Raw genomic sequence first — 18,523 nt, 5'->3', positions numbered from 1 at the left:
ACCAGTTGCATTGATTAGCATCGTGCACGAAACTAGAGGTTAAAATGATCCCTACCTGCGTATGAGCTTATTCGGCTGTCAATACCGGTCTCAGCCGCTCATTTGGGGCTAAATTTGGATCAAAATCGGTCTTTTCGTCCCTGTCGGGATATATCCTCCCGTCAGAATAAGCAAAGACATGTACGTAATCTTGCTAAGCTGCGGCTCCCGCCGCATGGATTCAGGGGTATTTGGCCTTGACCGGAGACAGATCGATATATACACGAATCAATCAACCTTTGCTTTAGAAGCATAAACTGTTCACTTAACTGTGTACACAGGACCTAGCTGGTGATACCAACAGTCCCCTTGTGTGTCGTGGCACAGAGTTAAAGGGTCTATTTTTCTTCTGAAAGTAATATATTCGAGACTCTGGGTATATGTAGTAGACTTAGATTATGCTCTATCTCATTTGATTTATAGCAACGAAGACCGATAAAGCCAGCAAATTCGGCTCTTCATAATGCTCAACGCTTGATGATGTTGTTATAACCAATCGTGTATTAGCAAGGAATATGTGGTCGACAAATAACTCAGTTTGAAACAAGTGGAGCAACGTTAACTTGGTAATTACTGACAAAAGATGAAGAAATTCGTGCAAGAGAAAAGTTTAAAAGTGGCACAGTCGGAGTAAGCTTTGGTTGTCTCAGCGTGGAATCATCACCGTCACTTCAGCCGTTGAAACAGTGATAAATGAGATATCGCTCAAACGCATTTTTCCTACAATTGTAAAATGCGCCAACTGGGAGCTGTCAAAAGTATTCCATGAAAGTATTGAGGAAATTTTCCATATTTCCACCGATTTGTATATCGCCATTTTCTTTTGCATAAATATCTGCTCGCCGTTTGTATCAAACTACTGGCGGTCTCAGTCTATCGCACGCTCAGAATCTTGCCGCCCAAACCTCTCCCGTCGCAGATTGGCGTTTGGATTATGCGATCGCCAATGTGGCATCTCGCTTTTTTCTACTCTGTAAAAAGCAGCCAACTGACACAGAGCCATATCCCTTGCGTGCAATTTCCGAACGATTATTTCCAAATGACTTCGCATTCTCTGAGTCAAAGATTAATCATGAACGAGCCGAACAATCAACGGCCCTTAATTTCCGAAAATTGCTTCATCACACGTCGCATCTGTACGGTCTTTCCACAACAGTCGTTTGGGGTGCTTAATCCTGAAGAAGCGTTGCGACAGATTCATCGAAATGGTGTCGTCGGTTGCGGCTTTCAACGACCAGGACACTTTTCCCATCCTGGCTTCATCCATTGCGAGCCGATCCCTGTCATTTGCTGGCTGGAAAATATGCCCAATTCGTATCCTTTCAGCCCATTAGAGTCATCCTCCAAGCCTCATGCCCTTGAGGCAAAGGTGGCCCCTACCTGCAACTCCTGTTTTATGCGACTTGACAGCAATGAAGCGCTTGCAACGAGCCCAGTTCCTCAAGAGCCTGCGAACGCCGCGCCTCTTTCTTCCTCTCAGGTACCTCCGGATTGGAGCTTCCAGAAATTGCCACACAAAATACCCCAGCGGCAGTTCGAATGCACATACCCGGGCTGCCACCGCCAGTTCAGGCGCCGAAAGGCCCTCGAGAGACATCTGATATGCCACTCAGATGAAAGGCCGTACGTATGCTGGGTGCCAGAGTGTCATCGCAGCTTCAAACGCCCGGATAGTCTGAAGGCTCACTACCTGACACATACGAAAATGGGCGGTCGCAACCGCTATGTGGCAACCCTGGACAATACGGGTCCTGCCTGCAACCCTAAATTTCGCGGTCGATTGACATTAGAGGGCTGGCCAGCTTTGTAATATCGAGAAAATTCAAATCTTTAACCTAGAAGATGATGTTTATGTTCCGCAATGACCACCCCTTCCATTTCATGGCTTGCGTCTGAGATCTCGGCTGCCTTAAAGTATGAAATATTTCCCCCAAGATGTGACATGAAAATGCTTTTGCCTCCAAAAAGATTTTCCTCGCCTGCCGCCGGTTGCAAATAAATAATGTATAGCCAGATTTTGATGTAATTCGCATGTGATGCATGCGGATAATATTGATACACTAGCTTTGCTATCAATTCAGCGGTTTCTAGAACCATTTTCTAGAGTCAGAAACCCCAATAGAGGTTGCCCATTTTAGCGGCAATGATTAAACGACCGATCTATGGTCCGGAGGTTATACTAAAAGTAGACAACAGCATTAGATTAGATACCAAATACCCAGTTTGTGCTTTGAAACTCTGGCTCCCTTTTGTCAGATCCACTGGGTTGATTATTCATGTTATTTCAATAGATGCAGGACTCTCATATAAACTTCAGGCATACAAAGAATTTTTTTCTTATTTTATTTTAGTGCTAAAAAAGTAGACTACTTGTAAATTGTAAATTAGAAACCTGGGCAGCGAGGTGCAGGAAAAGAAGAACATCCCATGCCGGGCTTGGGGCTCCATAGTAAAATGGTAGACTTAATCGATAGAACAGAAGCAGCATAGCCTAGCACAAGCTTAAAAAATCAAGCAAAATTTTGTGTTCAGCAATCTGTTATATTCGTAGAGCTGTTCGGGCCCGAGGAAGTAGTCGGGGCCGCCGATGGTGCTGTCACTGACACATGGATGGTTGTGGTAGACGAAGAAGTCAGTTGGGATTCAATGCCTTTCGTTGAGGACCTTGATTTATTGCTGGCGGTGCACAAGCTTCCCTTAACCAGGGCCTCCGCGACCTTGCAACTTGTCGCATCCCCTTTTTCATTGTGGAAGTTGATCAAGCCGCTTCGATGTACATCAACCCACGCAGAACTCTGACTGGAGCCACATAACATGGCTTTGAATGACGACGAATTGGAGTGTGTGCCTTTGGTTTCTGGGCTCAGGTCTCAAAGATGTCAGAAAAATCGTTCTTTCGTCAGTAGATTGCATTACTTACGGGAACATGATATGCCGTCAAGAGGCGCAAACGGCTCCGAGATCCCGGTGCAGTCGAAGTTCTCCGTGGAATACACAAAGCATTGGTTATTATGGTTCAATGATCTGAAGCGTTCCGCCAAAGACCGCCGAGATGAGTGTAGAATAAATAAACAAGCGATGCATGTCTCTTTCGGAGCTGAAGATGGGGGTTTTCGTCAAAAACAGGATCTGTCTTGCTCTTTAAACCAGGCATTTGGCGACGCGCGTGAAGCTACTTATAACTCCGTTTCTAACTAAGCTACAGGAATTTTTGGACACACTCCATTCTCAATATGTTTAACATGGTCAGCAAAATCTTGAATTGGCCAAAGAACTCATACCGAACGTATCTGTAAAGCCTTTTTTGTGATGAGTTGTTGTGGAATTAAATGGGAATCTATTAACTTTCCAATCGCTAACAGGCCGCAAGCTTTTGTTGTTCCCATAAAATTGATACAATAGTATTGGCTATCAACTTAAAGAGACAATCATCGGTAGAAGTTGTATGCGCCCTTTGACTACTGTCGTACGGCTCCATTTGCAATTTCGTGGCCGCTCAAGGGGTGCCCAAGTGACCAGATGGAGCCCCGAGAATCCTTAGAAACCTATCAAAGAGCCGCTGAAAGAAAAAAAGACTCTCCGACCCCAAAAGCGGTTGTTCCAGTTATAACAGCTTTTGATTACCAGTCGTTTGAGGTTACTCAACAGGATCTTCCAAGATAATCACAAACGCTTCCCACAATGCCGTACTGATAAATTCTTGCTTTCTCGTCTATCAAGAGAAGACTTTAGGATTTCGCGTGGCTCCTGCTGAACAAGTCAAGATTTTTTCAGTCATAATACAATAATCCGTCCTCCAAGCTATTTGCAGTATATCAAGCCTCTGATTTGACAGATTGAGTGTCCAAACTTGCAACAGTCATCCTCCAAAGCTTGAGACGGCCAAACTCTGAGTGACTATGCTACTCACTTACTGCATTTTCTTTTTAGGTGCAGCTACAATAATTCTCGGACAAATAGTCAGCCTCCTATTGCCCGGATTTCAAGGGCGTGAATTGGAAGCGAGCATATTATCTACCGTACGTGAGGAAATACCGAGATATTAGACTTCAAGAATCTGAATTAACTTCTTATATACATTCTAGGATCATGAAGCGACAACATTCCTTGTGACTTGCCCTCAAACCGTCGCTGCATCTGACTGCGGCATTTCCGAAGCAGGAATGACGGCTATCCTTAGGAAGGTCTCCGTAGAGCTGGTGGATGCCAACAAAAAGAATAGGTTGCTACCGCGTATGCACTCAAAGAACTTTTGATATTAATGAATCATTGCAGCACCGCGTCCCTCTCGTGTCATATTACTGGAACAACGTATGTATCCTGCTATGCTACCAACAAGATTTCAGTTCACGCCACACTAGCCCCAAAAGACCTCAACTGGATGGCAATACCAGTTATAAACACAATATCAAATACCTCAAGCACAATAAGCTCCTCAATCTCCACCCAGAAAGTTATGGTCACATCTCCCGTGAAGCTGCCATCAGGAACAGAAACGGCTGCTACACCGGCGGCTGAGAGCCAAGGAACATTCAGGCTCAAGACCTCGTGGAGTTTATACGCCATAATGGGTTCGATTATGGCTGGAACTCTTGGGTTCACCTTGCTTTTTCCATTGATGAGCTGGCAATTTCAATATTTACGGTGATTAAAGTCTGGTAGTTAATTGCTCAGGCTCGCTTGAAAGAAATGGCACCTGTAGCTCGTTTTCTCTTGTTGGTACCAGTACCCTTTCATATCAATCATCTTGTATAAATTATGATCAGTCTATCTTATACAGAAGGAATTGTGTCCCATATAGATACTCAGATGATCAGGAAGACACAATACGCTACTGTGTCTAGTGAGGCCCATTTCCTATCCAACAGAATCCACTTTTTTCTGCGTAAGGGTGCCGAAAGATAAGATTTTAGAAAACTTTCGATGCAGACGTCCTTGATTTAAAATTTTCTTTGTTGTGTGACAGAGCCAGACAGGCGGATTTCCAAGTTCATAATCATGGACCGCACGTAAAGAGTTCTTCCCTAGTATGGTTTTTCTGGGGCTCACAACACTCGTGCACGTATGAATTCCGTATACGCAATATCTGAAATGTGTTCGATGGGTTTTAAAGTCCCTGGACAGAACTGCTGCGTTATTCTCGGTTTTATTGCAGCGCTAAGATAATATATTTTAAAAGAAAAGAATTTGAGCCCCGAAGCAAATACAGCTGATCTTTGAATTCTTCAGGAGGCACTTTATCCATCGGCATTCTACTCCGAAGAAAACGCGATACTGACCGACTTGCCATCCACTGAGATGAAGCTGACTTCAATTTGAGTGTTCAGATCGATATTACATAGAGGTTTGGTGATGACCATTTGATATTGAAAAATGAGAAAGCATCCAAAACTTTCTCGTACTAGATACATGACCTTGGCGAAGAAACCAGATCCTCGCTAACATCATACTCATGCGGGATCTCGCGCTCCCACGATTGCCACAACACCAAATACTGTATCACTGAAATTCCATCTTCGGAGATCAAGTGAGAGGCAATGGCGCTAATCGGTATCTTTTTGCCGTTGCCGACCTGGTTGCTCTCGTTAGCTCGACAGCCCAAAGAAATCCCATGGACACACTTACGGTGCTCGATGTCTCGTGACCATCCATGGTATGGTGTATGCAGGAAAGACTGGATCCTAGCGACTCTTCTTCTGAATACGTGGCATCATCGCTCCCTGATACCACAAACCTGCGATCTTCACTTGTTTCCGAAAGGTCTTCCTCTGTAGTGGAATCGTCGTCCGTTTCTTCAATATTGAGGTCTTCGTAACTTGATAGAACCTCGAAGAGCTCGTTGTCACTTTCCTCTGTTTTCTCTGGCATTTTTAAAATGATGTGCCACAATTGACTTGGATATGTCGAGCAGGGCAGAGATCATCTCAATTTATAGAACATGGGCGTGCGGCAGTACTCGGTAGCTTGGGGTTGAACTATGTGATGACGGGTGAGGCATATATTGCAGAGATCTAAGAATTAGCAAAATTCATTCGCATTAGCCTACTTCGTGCAAGCGTAAAGTTGGAACTTCTGCGATGTGTTGGCAGGGACCATCACTGGGCATTCAGATCATTGACCCACGGGGAGCGCTGACCCCACCAGGAGCTCCTGATTGGCCAGATGAAGCGTGACAAATCCTTTGTCTCGTCAACGTTGGCGACGCAAGTGAAACGAGTGCCACCGCGGTCAGTCTGCAGAGCTGGCCAGAAATAGCGTGTCGTGGACTCATCACAACAAGATGATTTGAACTTGCTTGATGCGCGCCCCAATTCTGAAAAGATGTTGATTCTTGTTGACAACTTGGGTGCCACTGTTGCTTAATATTGAGCACCGACTGTCGACGATGCAGAATCGACGCAAGGCCATGATTGAAGACATCCATATATGATCAAAAGCCTCGTACCATCCTGGAAGCCAGGCGGCGATGGAAATATCTGTGACAAGGCACAGAATGTTACATATATCTAGGTGGAAGGGATAGCGCAATCGGCCGCACGATTGGTGGTGGTTGATCATCGTTCTCCCATCAAGACCCTTTGCTTGGCTCTATCTTGATATCATGACGTTGGTTACCGTTTTCCAGCTGGCCATGGAAAATCGTACCAGAGCTATGTGCTAGAGTTACAGACGGACGGGATATAAATAGTCGTCAAAGACCCTAGATTCTCAGGGACACCTCCCCTACAAAAGGATGGCCAACCGCATGGAAATTGACCCCAGCGACAATGGCTGCGAAATGACTGACGCGAATCAGCAGCTTGAACGCGAACTCCTTCAGTGCCAGCAAAGATCATCTCCAGCTGCTGTGCATTCGCGGCGTATTGTCTCGCTCGGGGTTTCTCCCCATTACGTGAGTCACTGGACCTCTGCCGATGCCTTTCGGGAACTATATCAGAATTGATATGTGTCTGTCGTCTTGTCGGATCATTAGGCTAAATCATAAAACAGGAAGGACGCCATATTGGAACGGTTCCAGATCGATCGAATCGCCTTCCGGCCATACTTCGTGGAAGCCTGCGATCATTACGCCGTCTTGGTACCAGACCCCGCGGACCCCGAGGGCCGCCGATCCCTGGGATTCATCAAGTATGACAAAAAGTCCAGTCGGGTCACTTTGGCGAACGCCTGCTTGCAATTGCCCTTCGAGGCTCTCGAGTTGGGCTTCACGACCAAGAGCGACCAGAACCAGCTGGCGGGTTCCCACGGCGACGGACTCAAGCTGGCAGCCGTGGCACTGTCCCGGGATGGGTATAGGTTGCAAGTGGCGGCCGGCCGGTGTTCCTGGAATTTCTATTTGCGGGAGCCATGCAAGTCTCGCCTCCATTGCACCATCACCCCATCGCGCCAATCTGGGTCCACCCGGACGGACTGGGCCGAAGATATTGCCGGACTGCGCTTCCACCCCGAGCGAGATGTGGCCGTGCTCATCGGCCCTGGACGCACCACCCAGGGTCGGCCGGTGGCACCTGAAGAATTTCTTGAGTGGCTGCAAATATCGTTGGATATTCGTGGCCTCGCCTACCCGTCCTCGGTTGTCGAGACAAGCCACGGGGACCTGCTTTTTGACCAAAATCTCCTTGGTAGGATTTATGCCCACGGTGTGCTAATCTCTGGAACAAACTCGATTTACCCGTTCAAACTTGGTTATAACTTTACAGAGGGGAAATTCAATCGCGATCGGCGATGGCTCATGGACCGGCATGGACTGGCAGAGCGAGTGTGCCGGATCTGGGAGTCCGCCCTTCAAACGCACGAGGACGTCCTTCTTCCGATATACGTGAGCCTCCTCCGAAAGACACCAGCGCTGATGGACGTTAGTCTGGCTGCTGATTTGCTCTTGCCCTCGACGATATCCCGCATCTGGACGTATTTGCTACACGAGTCCAAGGGCAAGGACTTCTTCTATTGCGAAACATCCGGAGCCCAGGTTTGTCGGAAGTCCAATATCCGTATCCCTTGTCACAGGCTAACGCAAATCTAGGATGTCAAGATGATACGAGAGACCATTGGAAAAAGGCCCATGAAGCTGTCGCGAGAATTGTGGCGCCTACTGCGGTCGACTACGCCTATCCGCAGTGCTGCGGAAGAACTTTCAATGCTTTTCCAAAATGCCGAGATCTGTAGCCCCCCCGAGTACCACCTTCTCGAGAACTGTGCGGAAGGCACTGAGAGCATGCTTTGCTTTATTGGATTCGATGCAGGGGATTCAAGTGGCTTATGTCGAAGGATTCGATAGTAGGGCGGATGTTGTGTATAATCCTCAGCAAAGGACACTGAGGGTCCACCGCCGATGGCTGGACTTTGACGATACACATCAGCGAACATCGTGCCGGAACTGGATTCTTCGTAGTGCGAAGAGGGAAAGCGGAAAGCGCGAACCTTTCTTTTGCGGCCACATCATTGAGGACCTCCTATCACTTTCCATCTCGTCGGTGTTTGGAGACTCTCAGACCCCTCGGACCACTGAGATGAGGTATATGCGCCATATCCGACGTCTACTCCGGTACATGCCACACCAGATCACTTTGACGCCCTCGAAGGGCGGCTTGACGGTTGCTTGGGAAGATAACGAGACAGAGCTGTTTCGGAAGCATGGTCTCGATGGGGCGGCGTATCATGTGATACTACACGAGGAAAGCTGTATCAGCATGAAGCAGGAGCTTCTGCATCCGAACCCAGGTAAGCCTCGATCGATCATCGCTTAGGGTTGACAATTAATTCTGATACTTGTCATATAGTTCTGGACTCGTCGGACCTTGCAGTCTGCGGGTGCCGTCAGCAGTTCGTTCCGCAGCGGACCAAACAATGCCTGTTTGCAGACTTGGATGAATTCAAAAGGTACTACGCGATGGTTTCACTCAACGAAAGGTCTGCATTGTACGGTCTAATACCGGAGCCTATGTATCCCCTAACAGTGGCGGAGATTGGACCCTCCGTTGTCGTCGGCGATCAGCCTCTCGTTGATGTCCAACACAGGCACGGGCCAATCGATCATTCGGGTCCGCCGCGGATCGAGAGAAAAACAGCTTCATCTGCCCAAGAGCCGAGAAGCAAAAGACGGAAGTATATGGACTGAGCAAGTCGTGTCTCAAATCACCCTCACATTGCTATCGCGTTTCGCTGTCCTCGTAACAACACGACGATTAATGAGAGCTATGGCGCACTTTCACACGGAGTGGATGGTATGTGACAGACCGTATATCGTTCGTTGCTCCGTGTCCTCGGCAATATTCTCTTTCGGCAGCCGCTTGAGAACGCGACAAAGTTCGCCGACGTTAGTCTCCGGTATCTTCTGGAGCTCGAGAAGACATTAGCGAGGTCACAGAGAATCGGTCATCCAGACGAATCAAATTGACTGATTGACTGAATTCCGCCTACTTAACAGAAACCACACATGCCAGGATTTTTGGCCTTAGAAATAAATAGGAAAGCCAAACGGAAAAAACTCCCGTCAGATAAAATGATAGGGCCCATATGGGTGAGGGTGCTTCGTATAGCGGACGGATGGGATGTATAGTCGGCTTGGTCCATTTGGACAGAACCTCGACTAGTAGCTTTCGAAACGGGATAAGGATGAACCGTCACACTCAATCAAATAAGACCGAGGGTAGAAATCAGGACGAAGACTCTCATTGAACACTTCACTGCAGTCTCATTGCATCCAGAGTGCATTGCTTCAAGCACCAGCCCCATTATGGGTAGAAGGTAGTGTCTAGGAATACGCGAGGGGGCTCCTCGGAACCTGGCGCTCCTAGGAATTATGGACGCGATCCTGGGGGCATAAGCAGTGCTGCTATTACAGTTCGCTTTAAGGGACATCCATTCTTCGCGACGCATTCTTGTAGTAGGAGCTACCTTGATGGGATCGATACGATGATTGCCATGTGGCGGCACGACGAACGATATAAACTCGCCTGGCCGCTGTTTTCACGAGGCCATCATACCTCTACGCGCGATTATATTGCCCTATCCTTGCTCGCCACCCCAATATTCATTATGGTTCGTAACGGATATCTTTTATGTTGGCAACTACATACTAAACTAGAGGCAGCCCCATCTGCGAGGTCTACCGAATTCAATCCTATACAGAGTTGCAGCATATCTCGAGAGCAGCGAGATATTTGCTCTTGCGAGATCATGTCGAAATCTCCAAACTAGGCTACAGCCAGTCATACTTGCAATCAACGTTGAATGTCAAAACAGCAATTTACTCGGCCTCGCTGCCATGAGCAACGATATTGACCTCGCCGAAAGACTCCTATGTCGCAGGGCAAACGTCAACGCGTTCTTTCGAGGGAAGACCCCGCTGATGAGAGCTCTCAAGTACTCATCCCATGACGTATTGCAGCTCCTGCTGGAAAGCCCCACGCTGGATATCAACCTCCAAAACCAGGCGCAAGAAAGCGCGCTATGGTATGCTGTCACATACGGAACTTCTTCTGTGGTACAGAGCTTGCTGCAGGTCCCAAGGTTACAAATTGACCTCCCGCACAGGCGAGGACGAACGGCACTCCATCTCGCGGTCTGGTGGGGCAAAACGGACCTGGCGCGTCTGCTCCTCTCCAGCGGCAGCGATCCTCTCACTACAGATGACTTTGGCAAGTCACCCCGCGCATGGGCATGGCGCATCGGCCGGGCGAGCATGAAGTGGATCTTTGTAGGCCCACAGGAAGCTGGGCACTGGCTCTCTTTCTACAGGCCATTCGCCGGTTATCAGACCACTGATAACAGCGAGCTGCCGCTCCATCAAGCAATAGCCCATGGATCCGCAGATGCTGTCAAGCTACTTCTGACGCAAAAGGAGCTGGCCCTGGATGATCAGGATCACAACGGGGATACTCCACTCCACCTCGCTGTTCGATGTCGGCGTCTGGCAGTGGTGGAATTGCTGTTGAGCCACCCGTGTGCCAGTATCAATTGTCGAGACAAAGACGGCAACACTCCGCTCTGGTTGTCGACATTCTTATCGCGCGACGACATGACCGAGAGGCTGTTAAAGGCGGGTGGCATTGATATCAACTTTGTGGGCGGTCGTGGTCAGACCCAATCGCCTTCCACTTCGCTGCACCACGCGGTCGCAAGGAGTGACACTGTCGCTCTGCGGTGGCTTCTCGAGATACCTGGCATCGACCCCAATACCGGTGTGGCAGGCGTCTCTCCTTTTTCCGAAGCGGCCGCGAAAGGCAACACCCATGCGATGGCGATGCTCTTGAACAAGGGAGACGTAGAGATCAATGCGGCCGAGTTGGCAGATCCGCCCCTCTGTCGAGCGGCGGAAAACGGCCACCTGGAAGCGGTGAAGCTCCTGGTGCTGCAGGACGAGGCTCTGGCAATTAACCAGAGCACTGTTACCGTCCAAGACACCGCCCTGTGCATCGCCGCCCGGGCGGGCGACTCGGAGATGGTGCGAGTTTTATTAGGCCATCCCTCAGTTGATCCCAACCATCAGAATCGTTGGTTCGAGGATCCTTTGTTGCTTGCAGTAAAAGGGAGACATCTGGGGGTGGTTGACATGCTGCTGCAAGTCCGGAGAATGGACCGTAACAGTTTGGGGGCATCGCTTCATTTTGCCGAGGAGGGTCCAATTCGGGAGGCAATCCAGAAGCGGGTCAATGATCTCTGCGGCCGTCGCGGTGCAAGTACAGCCTCATCATTAAAATGGAGAATCGGGAGAATCGGTGGATTTCTCAAAAATCAGCAAAAGACTTGTACAGCAGGGCGATACAAACTGCATTGAAAGGCCGGTAGAGGTGTAGATCAATGATGACCTGTGGAATGGGATGGTGGAAGGCCAGGATCTTGATGGATTGAGAATAATGCCAACCTTCATATGGTGCGGCGTTGATAGCTCGACAGTAATCGGGGAGAAATGCTGTCACGGACCTTTTTTCTCCGCATCAATTCATGAGCGACGCTGTCGTTGATCCTCATTTATGCGATATGGCAAACGGGCTTAGATTGAAACATGCGTCGTTATAGAGCTCCATTCCGGGTAAGAAGCTGATAATTGCGGGCATGGAGAACAGGCTGGGCTTCGCGTGTCTCCTTCCATGATAGCATATAAGAAACCTCTGAAGATTCTCTTCACTCAGCCCATGCAGCTCACTTCGTACATGAAGAAAATGGACGCACCAGATCGCTCTTCATCGACCGAGCGACCAATTAAAAGACAGCGGCAGCTCTCCAAACACTGTGTGGATGACACTACCGTCGACCTGCATAGCATATTCCGAGAATCTTCGGGGCGTGAAAGTATCGAGTTCAAGGTCAGGATCTTCCCAGTAGCAAAATGGGAGCCTAGTTGACATGTAATAGAACACCACTGGCGCTGCCAGCCTTTTGCCAACTGAGGCCAAGCAGATATTCCGGATGCGCTCTTCCATCTCGAGGCCAGCTCTCGACCTACTCGACCTATTCCTATGTCTCTGGCAATGTTATGTTGTCAAATCTGCTGAGAAAATCCGACTCGAGAACGAACGACGCCAATTTTCGCTGTCCAATGACGAACTAAAAGTCGAAAATGGTCTTCTACAGCAGCGTTGTAATGAGCAGGCCCTGGTACTCTGGGACCGTGGGCGCGCAGCCCACGCTGTTCAGAATGGAATCGTGTCGATATTACGGACGTGTTACCGGAATTTTGACCTGAAAAATTATCTCTGAGTGATCAACAAACATTGGTGAATATGTATGAAAGCGAGGACGCTGGATGGTCTTCTCTTACGATGAACGGGGATGACCGTTGAGACGTCGATGCAGCCGAGAGTTAATTCTCGTTGAGCTTGTGACTATCCATACCTTGCTCAAATAGAAGTATCAATGGACCTTTGATTAATACGATTTCTGGCTCTGATAAGAAGGTTAAATTGGCCTATTGCTCGCTCCCTTTCCAACCCGCAAGTTCGTCGATCTAATACCAATGATCCAGTTCTGTTCTCTCCCACTCCTTGAACTATCGACTTCCGAGGAAATGAACCATCTGGCCCAAATTGGTTGGTAAAGTCCATTTCACATCTCCCAAAACGCATACTTACCACCAAGCAGACTTTGTTTCCGATGATGACATCCACGCAGCCTGGCAGGAGTCCTCTAACGTACCCGCTGTACCCCCCTGCCTTGCTACCGACCGCCGCGGATTGAAGCGAACTTCATTCAACTTATCAGGGGTCTCCAGCTCTGAAATTTACGGGCTATCTTTGGTCGACTGTGTTTTTTATCCGAATCATGAAACCCAACAAAGCTTTCCGTGGACAGGTCCGGATCCTCTGTCTCCGTCTACCAAGGCGGAGGATATTTTTGTATACTTTTCCGCCTTCTTGCTACCGGAGAAAGTCTACTGGGTGGAATTTCGTCTTTCAAGATTTGACTCTCTCAGTGATGAGTTGATGGGTGAGCACCTTTTTTTCCTGCCACGATTCGAGACAGCGATGGGGAATCTTTCTCGGGTGCGCAAGCAGATTCTCGACATCATCTCCCAAGTATGCTCTGCAGCGCAGACAGCCCGCTTCCGACTGTCGATGTGGGCCCGCTTGGAACCTCTTCCTTACACTCAGCACTTCATGATGTCGCCGTACTCCACCCTACCTACGTTGCCATGCCTCGATCCGGGGTTCTTCGTCCATAATCTCTGCGGGAATTTCAGGTAGAAGTGGCGGCTGAACTAAAGATACATACATAATCAGAAATACAACGAGTGTACACGAGCACAGATGGTAATCTGGGCTACTCATCCTTTCAATTGATTCTAGGACTAAAGATAAGGCCAAATTGGGCTCAGAAAATGCCGCTACTGGCAGTTATTTCATGTGCACTGTGCTCTATTCTAAAGGAAAATTGTCTCGAGAGATCCGCATTTGGGGCTTGAACGAAAATTAACTCTGTTATTTTTTCTCTTATAAGCCTGCTTTTGCCTTTCCGTTTATCGTTATCGAAAACTCCTTGATTTCTCATTCCTTTATTTCATCATAAGAGCAAGAATCTAATTGGATTCGAGGATCCACTTCTTGCCTGTCTCTTGCCTGTATTCTGCCTGCATAACCTCCGCAACATTCTGCCAACGGGTATGTACGAAAAAGATACCAGAGGCTGATGAGGCTGGTCAAAATCACGAGGATACCAAGTACAATCTGACCGATAGCCCCATGGTATATAATGCTGCAACGAGGCAGGGAGCCTCGGTCATCGAATACTGCAAAAATGTCGAGAAATCCATGCATCTGGTCCATAATATACCCACCCAAAGCGATTACAACCACCCCGAGGAATAATTGGGTAATAAAGAAGTTGTCAATTGCAGTCCTCCCATCTCGTACCCAACTTGGGTGAGCGAGAAGTGTGAAACCAAACAAGAAGAAGAGAACCGAGGAAAGCGCGACAATAACCATTGCCTTGCGAAAGTCCCTCATAAGCTCTCGGAATGCGTCGTACAGGATGGGGCCGTCGGATTCATTGAGGCCAGCTGTTACCTGGTCTCGCAAAGTATCTGCGAAACGAGCAGTGACAGAATTGAAAGCAGCGACGAGCAGCCAAATAGTGGTGAGAGAAAAGACACAGAGACGAACAAAGATGCGGGATGTATCGGTATATTGAGACATGGTGGAGTTGAAAAAGGGGAAACCGAGATGAAGTCTAGCCAGAAGCTTACGCTGCACAATTTCATGGATTCAATTCAGGCTCAGATTGAATTGTTAAAATGGGACGGGACAATAAGACAATTATTTGGGAACCAGCGTATAAATACTTTCCATATTTCAAAGGCATATGCGAATGCATCATCCTTGCGAGTCCTCAGATGACAAAAGTTGGTTGCCTACAATTCCTTTCTGGCTCCAGCTCGTCAATGCATACCTCGTAACCATACTATCCTAGGAGCAGACAAGGAATGCCATTCAGCCCCAGCTGCTGGATGATCGACAAAATAGATAAGTTAAAAATTGCTCAGAATCCTTATTGCTCCCAGGAATCGGACATAACTTTCTAGGAGTTCTTTCTGAAATGGAAATTCCCGGAACGAATAGATAAATTTGCTACTCACTGTTTGCACATACAGCTTCATGCCAGTGTACTACTCCTTCTTTTGCTGTATTATGGGTGCACTGAGCATTGGTGGACAGTAAATGGGTTATTTCGAGGGACCGACTACGGCAGGATGGTACAAACAGACTTGTAATGCTTAAGTTCTATACACTATTCGCGAGCTTCTAGTACCTTGAGATATGTTCCAATATTACTTTTCGGAGGTGGCAATTCTTCACCGGCTCGGAGCCAGCACTATGTTCAACCTGTACCTTATGAACATCGCCAGTCTCTGACAAACTGGAAAAGCGGCCAATTACTGCTATGGCCTTTTAGGATAGGCTTGTTCCTCGTTCACTCCATTTCCCCAAGTAATGGTATGGTATTCGGACTGAGTTTGGATATGGTGTCGCAACACATTAGAGCACGAACAGTAGACTCAGAGATCGCTCAGCCGATCTTTGGACCTCCAATCAATCAATCACCTGATTCTATTGGACGTTTTTAGTATTAGCCAGTACATCAATTCCTCATCCCGACACTTCGCCGGGGCACAACTATCGCAGCCGCGCGCCCCAAAGGTAGTCTAACGATAGGAGCGGCAATTAGGCCACGGCAGGCTTTGACCAAGCTCTAAGATCGTTTTCAGCAAGTGGAGCATAACTAATTGTACATACGCGGATATATTTGGTTTAAGCATCGAGTCATCTTTTTGAAGTTTAGGAGATGCATATATTCAATTCCGTGCTGTGTTGTGACGAGATCGCACCCCGGTTCCAACAACGAGTGGGTCCATGATGAAGTTGATTGGATATCTTCGCGCCCAAGCCATGCCAAGGAACAACGCCGCGCTAATCCTGGTCAACGACCTCCTGTCACCACTCGATGCCCGACTCCTTCTGACTGATGAAACGGAGCCGGTTTTTCACTCTTGTGCATGTGTGATCTCTAGCCACGAAAATGATCTCCTTCGATTGGTCACATCGACAAACATGAAACGTGAAGCCGCGTCTGAATCACGAGGCTGCAATAGTGAGAGTGATGAGCGACCAGCAAAAGTGCCCCGGCGAGGAAGCTCAAGCACGAATCCAGGGCCCTTGAAGCTCGGGCAAGACCCCGGCAGAGTACAGCAGCCACTCTCTCCACTCTCGCCTGATTGTAACAGCGAAGTCAGTTTTCAATCTCGTCTCTCAATAGCCATTTGACTGACTGCATAGAATCCCAATACCCTAGAGCATCGAACAGCACCAACGTCTCTCACGCATGCGCCCACCGAGCTCACGGACGGAATATATCAGTGGATACCTGCCCCATCGGAGGTCGACGCGCTTGAGACAATGAGTCAACCATCATCGAAAAGGTCCCGATCACGTTCGATCTCAACGGATCGGGGGCGTGCTCGGTCGGTTTCGTCGGAGAACAGCGAGAGCAGCTCGGCCCGGGACACCAGATCATATGCCTACAGAGCCGTCAACTATGTCACTATTTTGGAAACCAAGGGCTGCTTCATGCGACCGTCCCCCGCCGGCCCGGTACCCGACGATATTGCGCTTTGTGAGCGTCTTCTCGCTCAGCCGGTCGAGCCTCCTACCGGTACACTTTTCGACGACTTGTACATCACAGACTTCCATAATGCATTGCGGAATCGATCTGAAGCGCGTCTCCTGGTGGACCTACACCCTCTCATTATGCCATCCGCGGAAAATCAGTATATACAGGGGAATGAATCCTTGAAAGACGTGATTGATGGATACAATGATCCGTGGCTGAAGACCGAGCCAATATATGGTCCGAAACCGCAGCCGGACCACGCGCGCGGCTTGAAGTGGTCGACCTTTTCCGAGAGCCAGCGGCGCAAACTGGGGATCAAGCCGGACGAGAAATCACCGTATACAGCGCGAGAGGATATGTATTTCCCTTACTTGACAGCAGAAATCAAATGTGGGAACCAAGCGCTGGAGCTTGCCGACCGGCAGAATATGCACAGTATGTGCATTGCCCTGCGGGCTGTGGTCTCTCTGTGCCAAGCGGCGGGCTGCACGGAAGAGGTGCATCGGCGGATTTTGGGGTTTTCGGTCTCTCATGAGCTCGAAGGCGTTCGTTTGTACGGCTACTATCCTGAGGTCGATGGTGGCAAAGTGTCATTTTACCGCTGGCCGGTCGCGCAACCCAACATCTGGACCAAAGAGGATCGGTGGACATGTTATCGGTTCGTGGAGAACGTGGACCGCGAATTTCTGCCTATCCATACTCACCGGCTATTGCGGATACTTGAAGGAGTTCCGGACCCAGACGAGGGTTCTTTAAGTGTCGTTGTCGACGGGCCTGACTCTCAGCTCTCCGTGGGTGGATCGCAGGAACGTCTGGGGTATCGCAGAGCTGCATCCTCGCAGAATCGTGGTTTGCAACCGGAGCTACGCATGATGGTTCAAACATTACAAGAACAATTGGCTGAACAGAAGGACCGAGAGGAGAAACGAGAGGCGGAACGAAAGGCACAGGAAGAAAAGCGAGAAGCGGAGCAGAAAGCACGGGAAGAGAAACTTCTCGCTCAACTAGAGCAGCAAAAGCTCCGGGAAGAGCAACGAGAAATAGAACAGAAGGCACGGGAAGAGAAGCGAGAAGCAGAACAGAAGGAACTGCAAATGAAACTTCTTGCCCTTTTAGAACAGAAGGATAATTCGAAATGAGCATATGAATAGTATCTATGGATATTCATGCAAAGACTTTCAACTATGCCTGCGTTAGAGGACCCTCCCTCTTTTGGTATTAGCGCCCCAACCGTAGGGGTAGATAGGCCAATGGGGACGCGTTGTGCTTCGACACGTTTACACCGCGACGGTCTCTCCACTGGGGACGCGTGCTGCCGCACGTTGTAAGCCCTCAAACGACGTGGCATGAATGGTCTTTGATGTGGAGGACGTGGCAGTATAAAAATTAGCGATGTAGGACCTAGTCAAATGGGTGAAGCCCGGGTTGAAAGCGTTTCGGCCCCTAAAGTGATGTAAGAATGTTTTCATTTATATCATGAGATCGAGATCGAGAGAAAGCGGAGGTCATCAAATGGTAATCTTCTGGAGTAAATTGAGACCTTGGAAAGACCGCAGTCAGGAAGGTTGCACGTAGAGTGAGCAGTTATCTCGAAGGGGATCTTGTCCTCGTCGAGCTATGCGTGTACTAGCCCATCAAAAACTCATTATATTTTGACAGGTGGTGTCCCAAAATTCATAGGTATCATGTAAAAAAGAGCAATTCAAGGCTCAAAAACCTGTATTTCGCGTGCTGGGTTTGACGGCCTTGAAACAACCAGACTACTAAAAAGAAGACGAAGGGGAAAAAGGTGCTTGGGGTGTCACTATCCTGTGGAAGGACAATAGTTCTGGGGTTAACGATAGGACGGGCCTGGAATTTTCAGCAGATGAGTATAACA

At 48.6% G+C, this 18,523-nt stretch overlaps 5 protein-coding genes across 5 annotated transcripts; 2 read left to right on the top strand and 3 right to left on the bottom strand.

Moving 5' to 3' along the window:
- Positions 1 to 1,111: 1,111 nt before the first annotated feature.
- N7481_008594 (uncharacterized protein) lies at positions 1,112 to 1,849 on the top strand (the record flags this gene model as incomplete). The annotated part of the gene is made up of 1 exon (XM_057267813.1): positions 1,112 to 1,849. The coding sequence occupies one exon, from the start codon at positions 1,112 to 1,114 to the stop codon at positions 1,847 to 1,849; it is 738 nt and encodes a 245-aa protein (XP_057118490.1).
- Positions 1,850 to 4,386: 2,537 nt separating this feature from the next.
- Positions 4,387 to 4,605, bottom strand: N7481_008593 (uncharacterized protein; the record flags this gene model as incomplete). The annotated part of the gene is made up of 1 exon (XM_057267812.1): positions 4,387 to 4,605. One exon carries the CDS (start codon positions 4,603 to 4,605, stop codon positions 4,387 to 4,389), a length of 219 nt encoding a protein of 72 aa, XP_057118489.1.
- Positions 4,606 to 5,440: 835 nt separating this feature from the next.
- Positions 5,441 to 5,907, bottom strand: N7481_008592 (uncharacterized protein; the record flags this gene model as incomplete). The annotated part of the gene is made up of 2 exons (XM_057267811.1): positions 5,441 to 5,611; positions 5,665 to 5,907. The coding sequence occupies 2 exons, from the start codon at positions 5,905 to 5,907 to the stop codon at positions 5,441 to 5,443; spliced, it is 414 nt and encodes a 137-aa protein (XP_057118488.1).
- Positions 5,908 to 14,056: 8,149 nt separating this feature from the next.
- N7481_008591 (uncharacterized protein) lies at positions 14,057 to 14,672 on the bottom strand (the record flags this gene model as incomplete). The annotated part of the gene is made up of 2 exons (XM_057267810.1): positions 14,057 to 14,128; positions 14,187 to 14,672. 2 exons carry the CDS (start codon positions 14,670 to 14,672, stop codon positions 14,057 to 14,059), a joined length of 558 nt encoding a protein of 185 aa, XP_057118487.1.
- A 1,218-nt stretch (positions 14,673 to 15,890) lies between these two features.
- On the top strand, positions 15,891 to 17,783 carry N7481_008590 (uncharacterized protein; the record flags this gene model as incomplete). The annotated part of the gene is made up of 2 exons (XM_057267809.1): positions 15,891 to 16,262; positions 16,329 to 17,783. 2 exons carry the CDS (start codon positions 15,891 to 15,893, stop codon positions 17,781 to 17,783), a joined length of 1,827 nt encoding a protein of 608 aa, XP_057118486.1.
- Positions 17,784 to 18,523: the final 740 nt, after the last annotated feature.

Source organism: Penicillium waksmanii (genome assembly GCF_028829765.1).
Source record: "Penicillium waksmanii strain IBT 27052 chromosome Unknown utg000008l:1.0-5622682.0:1.0-5626561.0, whole genome shotgun sequence".
NCBI classification, from domain to species: domain Eukaryota; kingdom Fungi; phylum Ascomycota; class Eurotiomycetes; order Eurotiales; family Aspergillaceae; genus Penicillium; species Penicillium waksmanii.
This window is presented reverse-complemented; position numbering and strand designations above follow the sequence as displayed.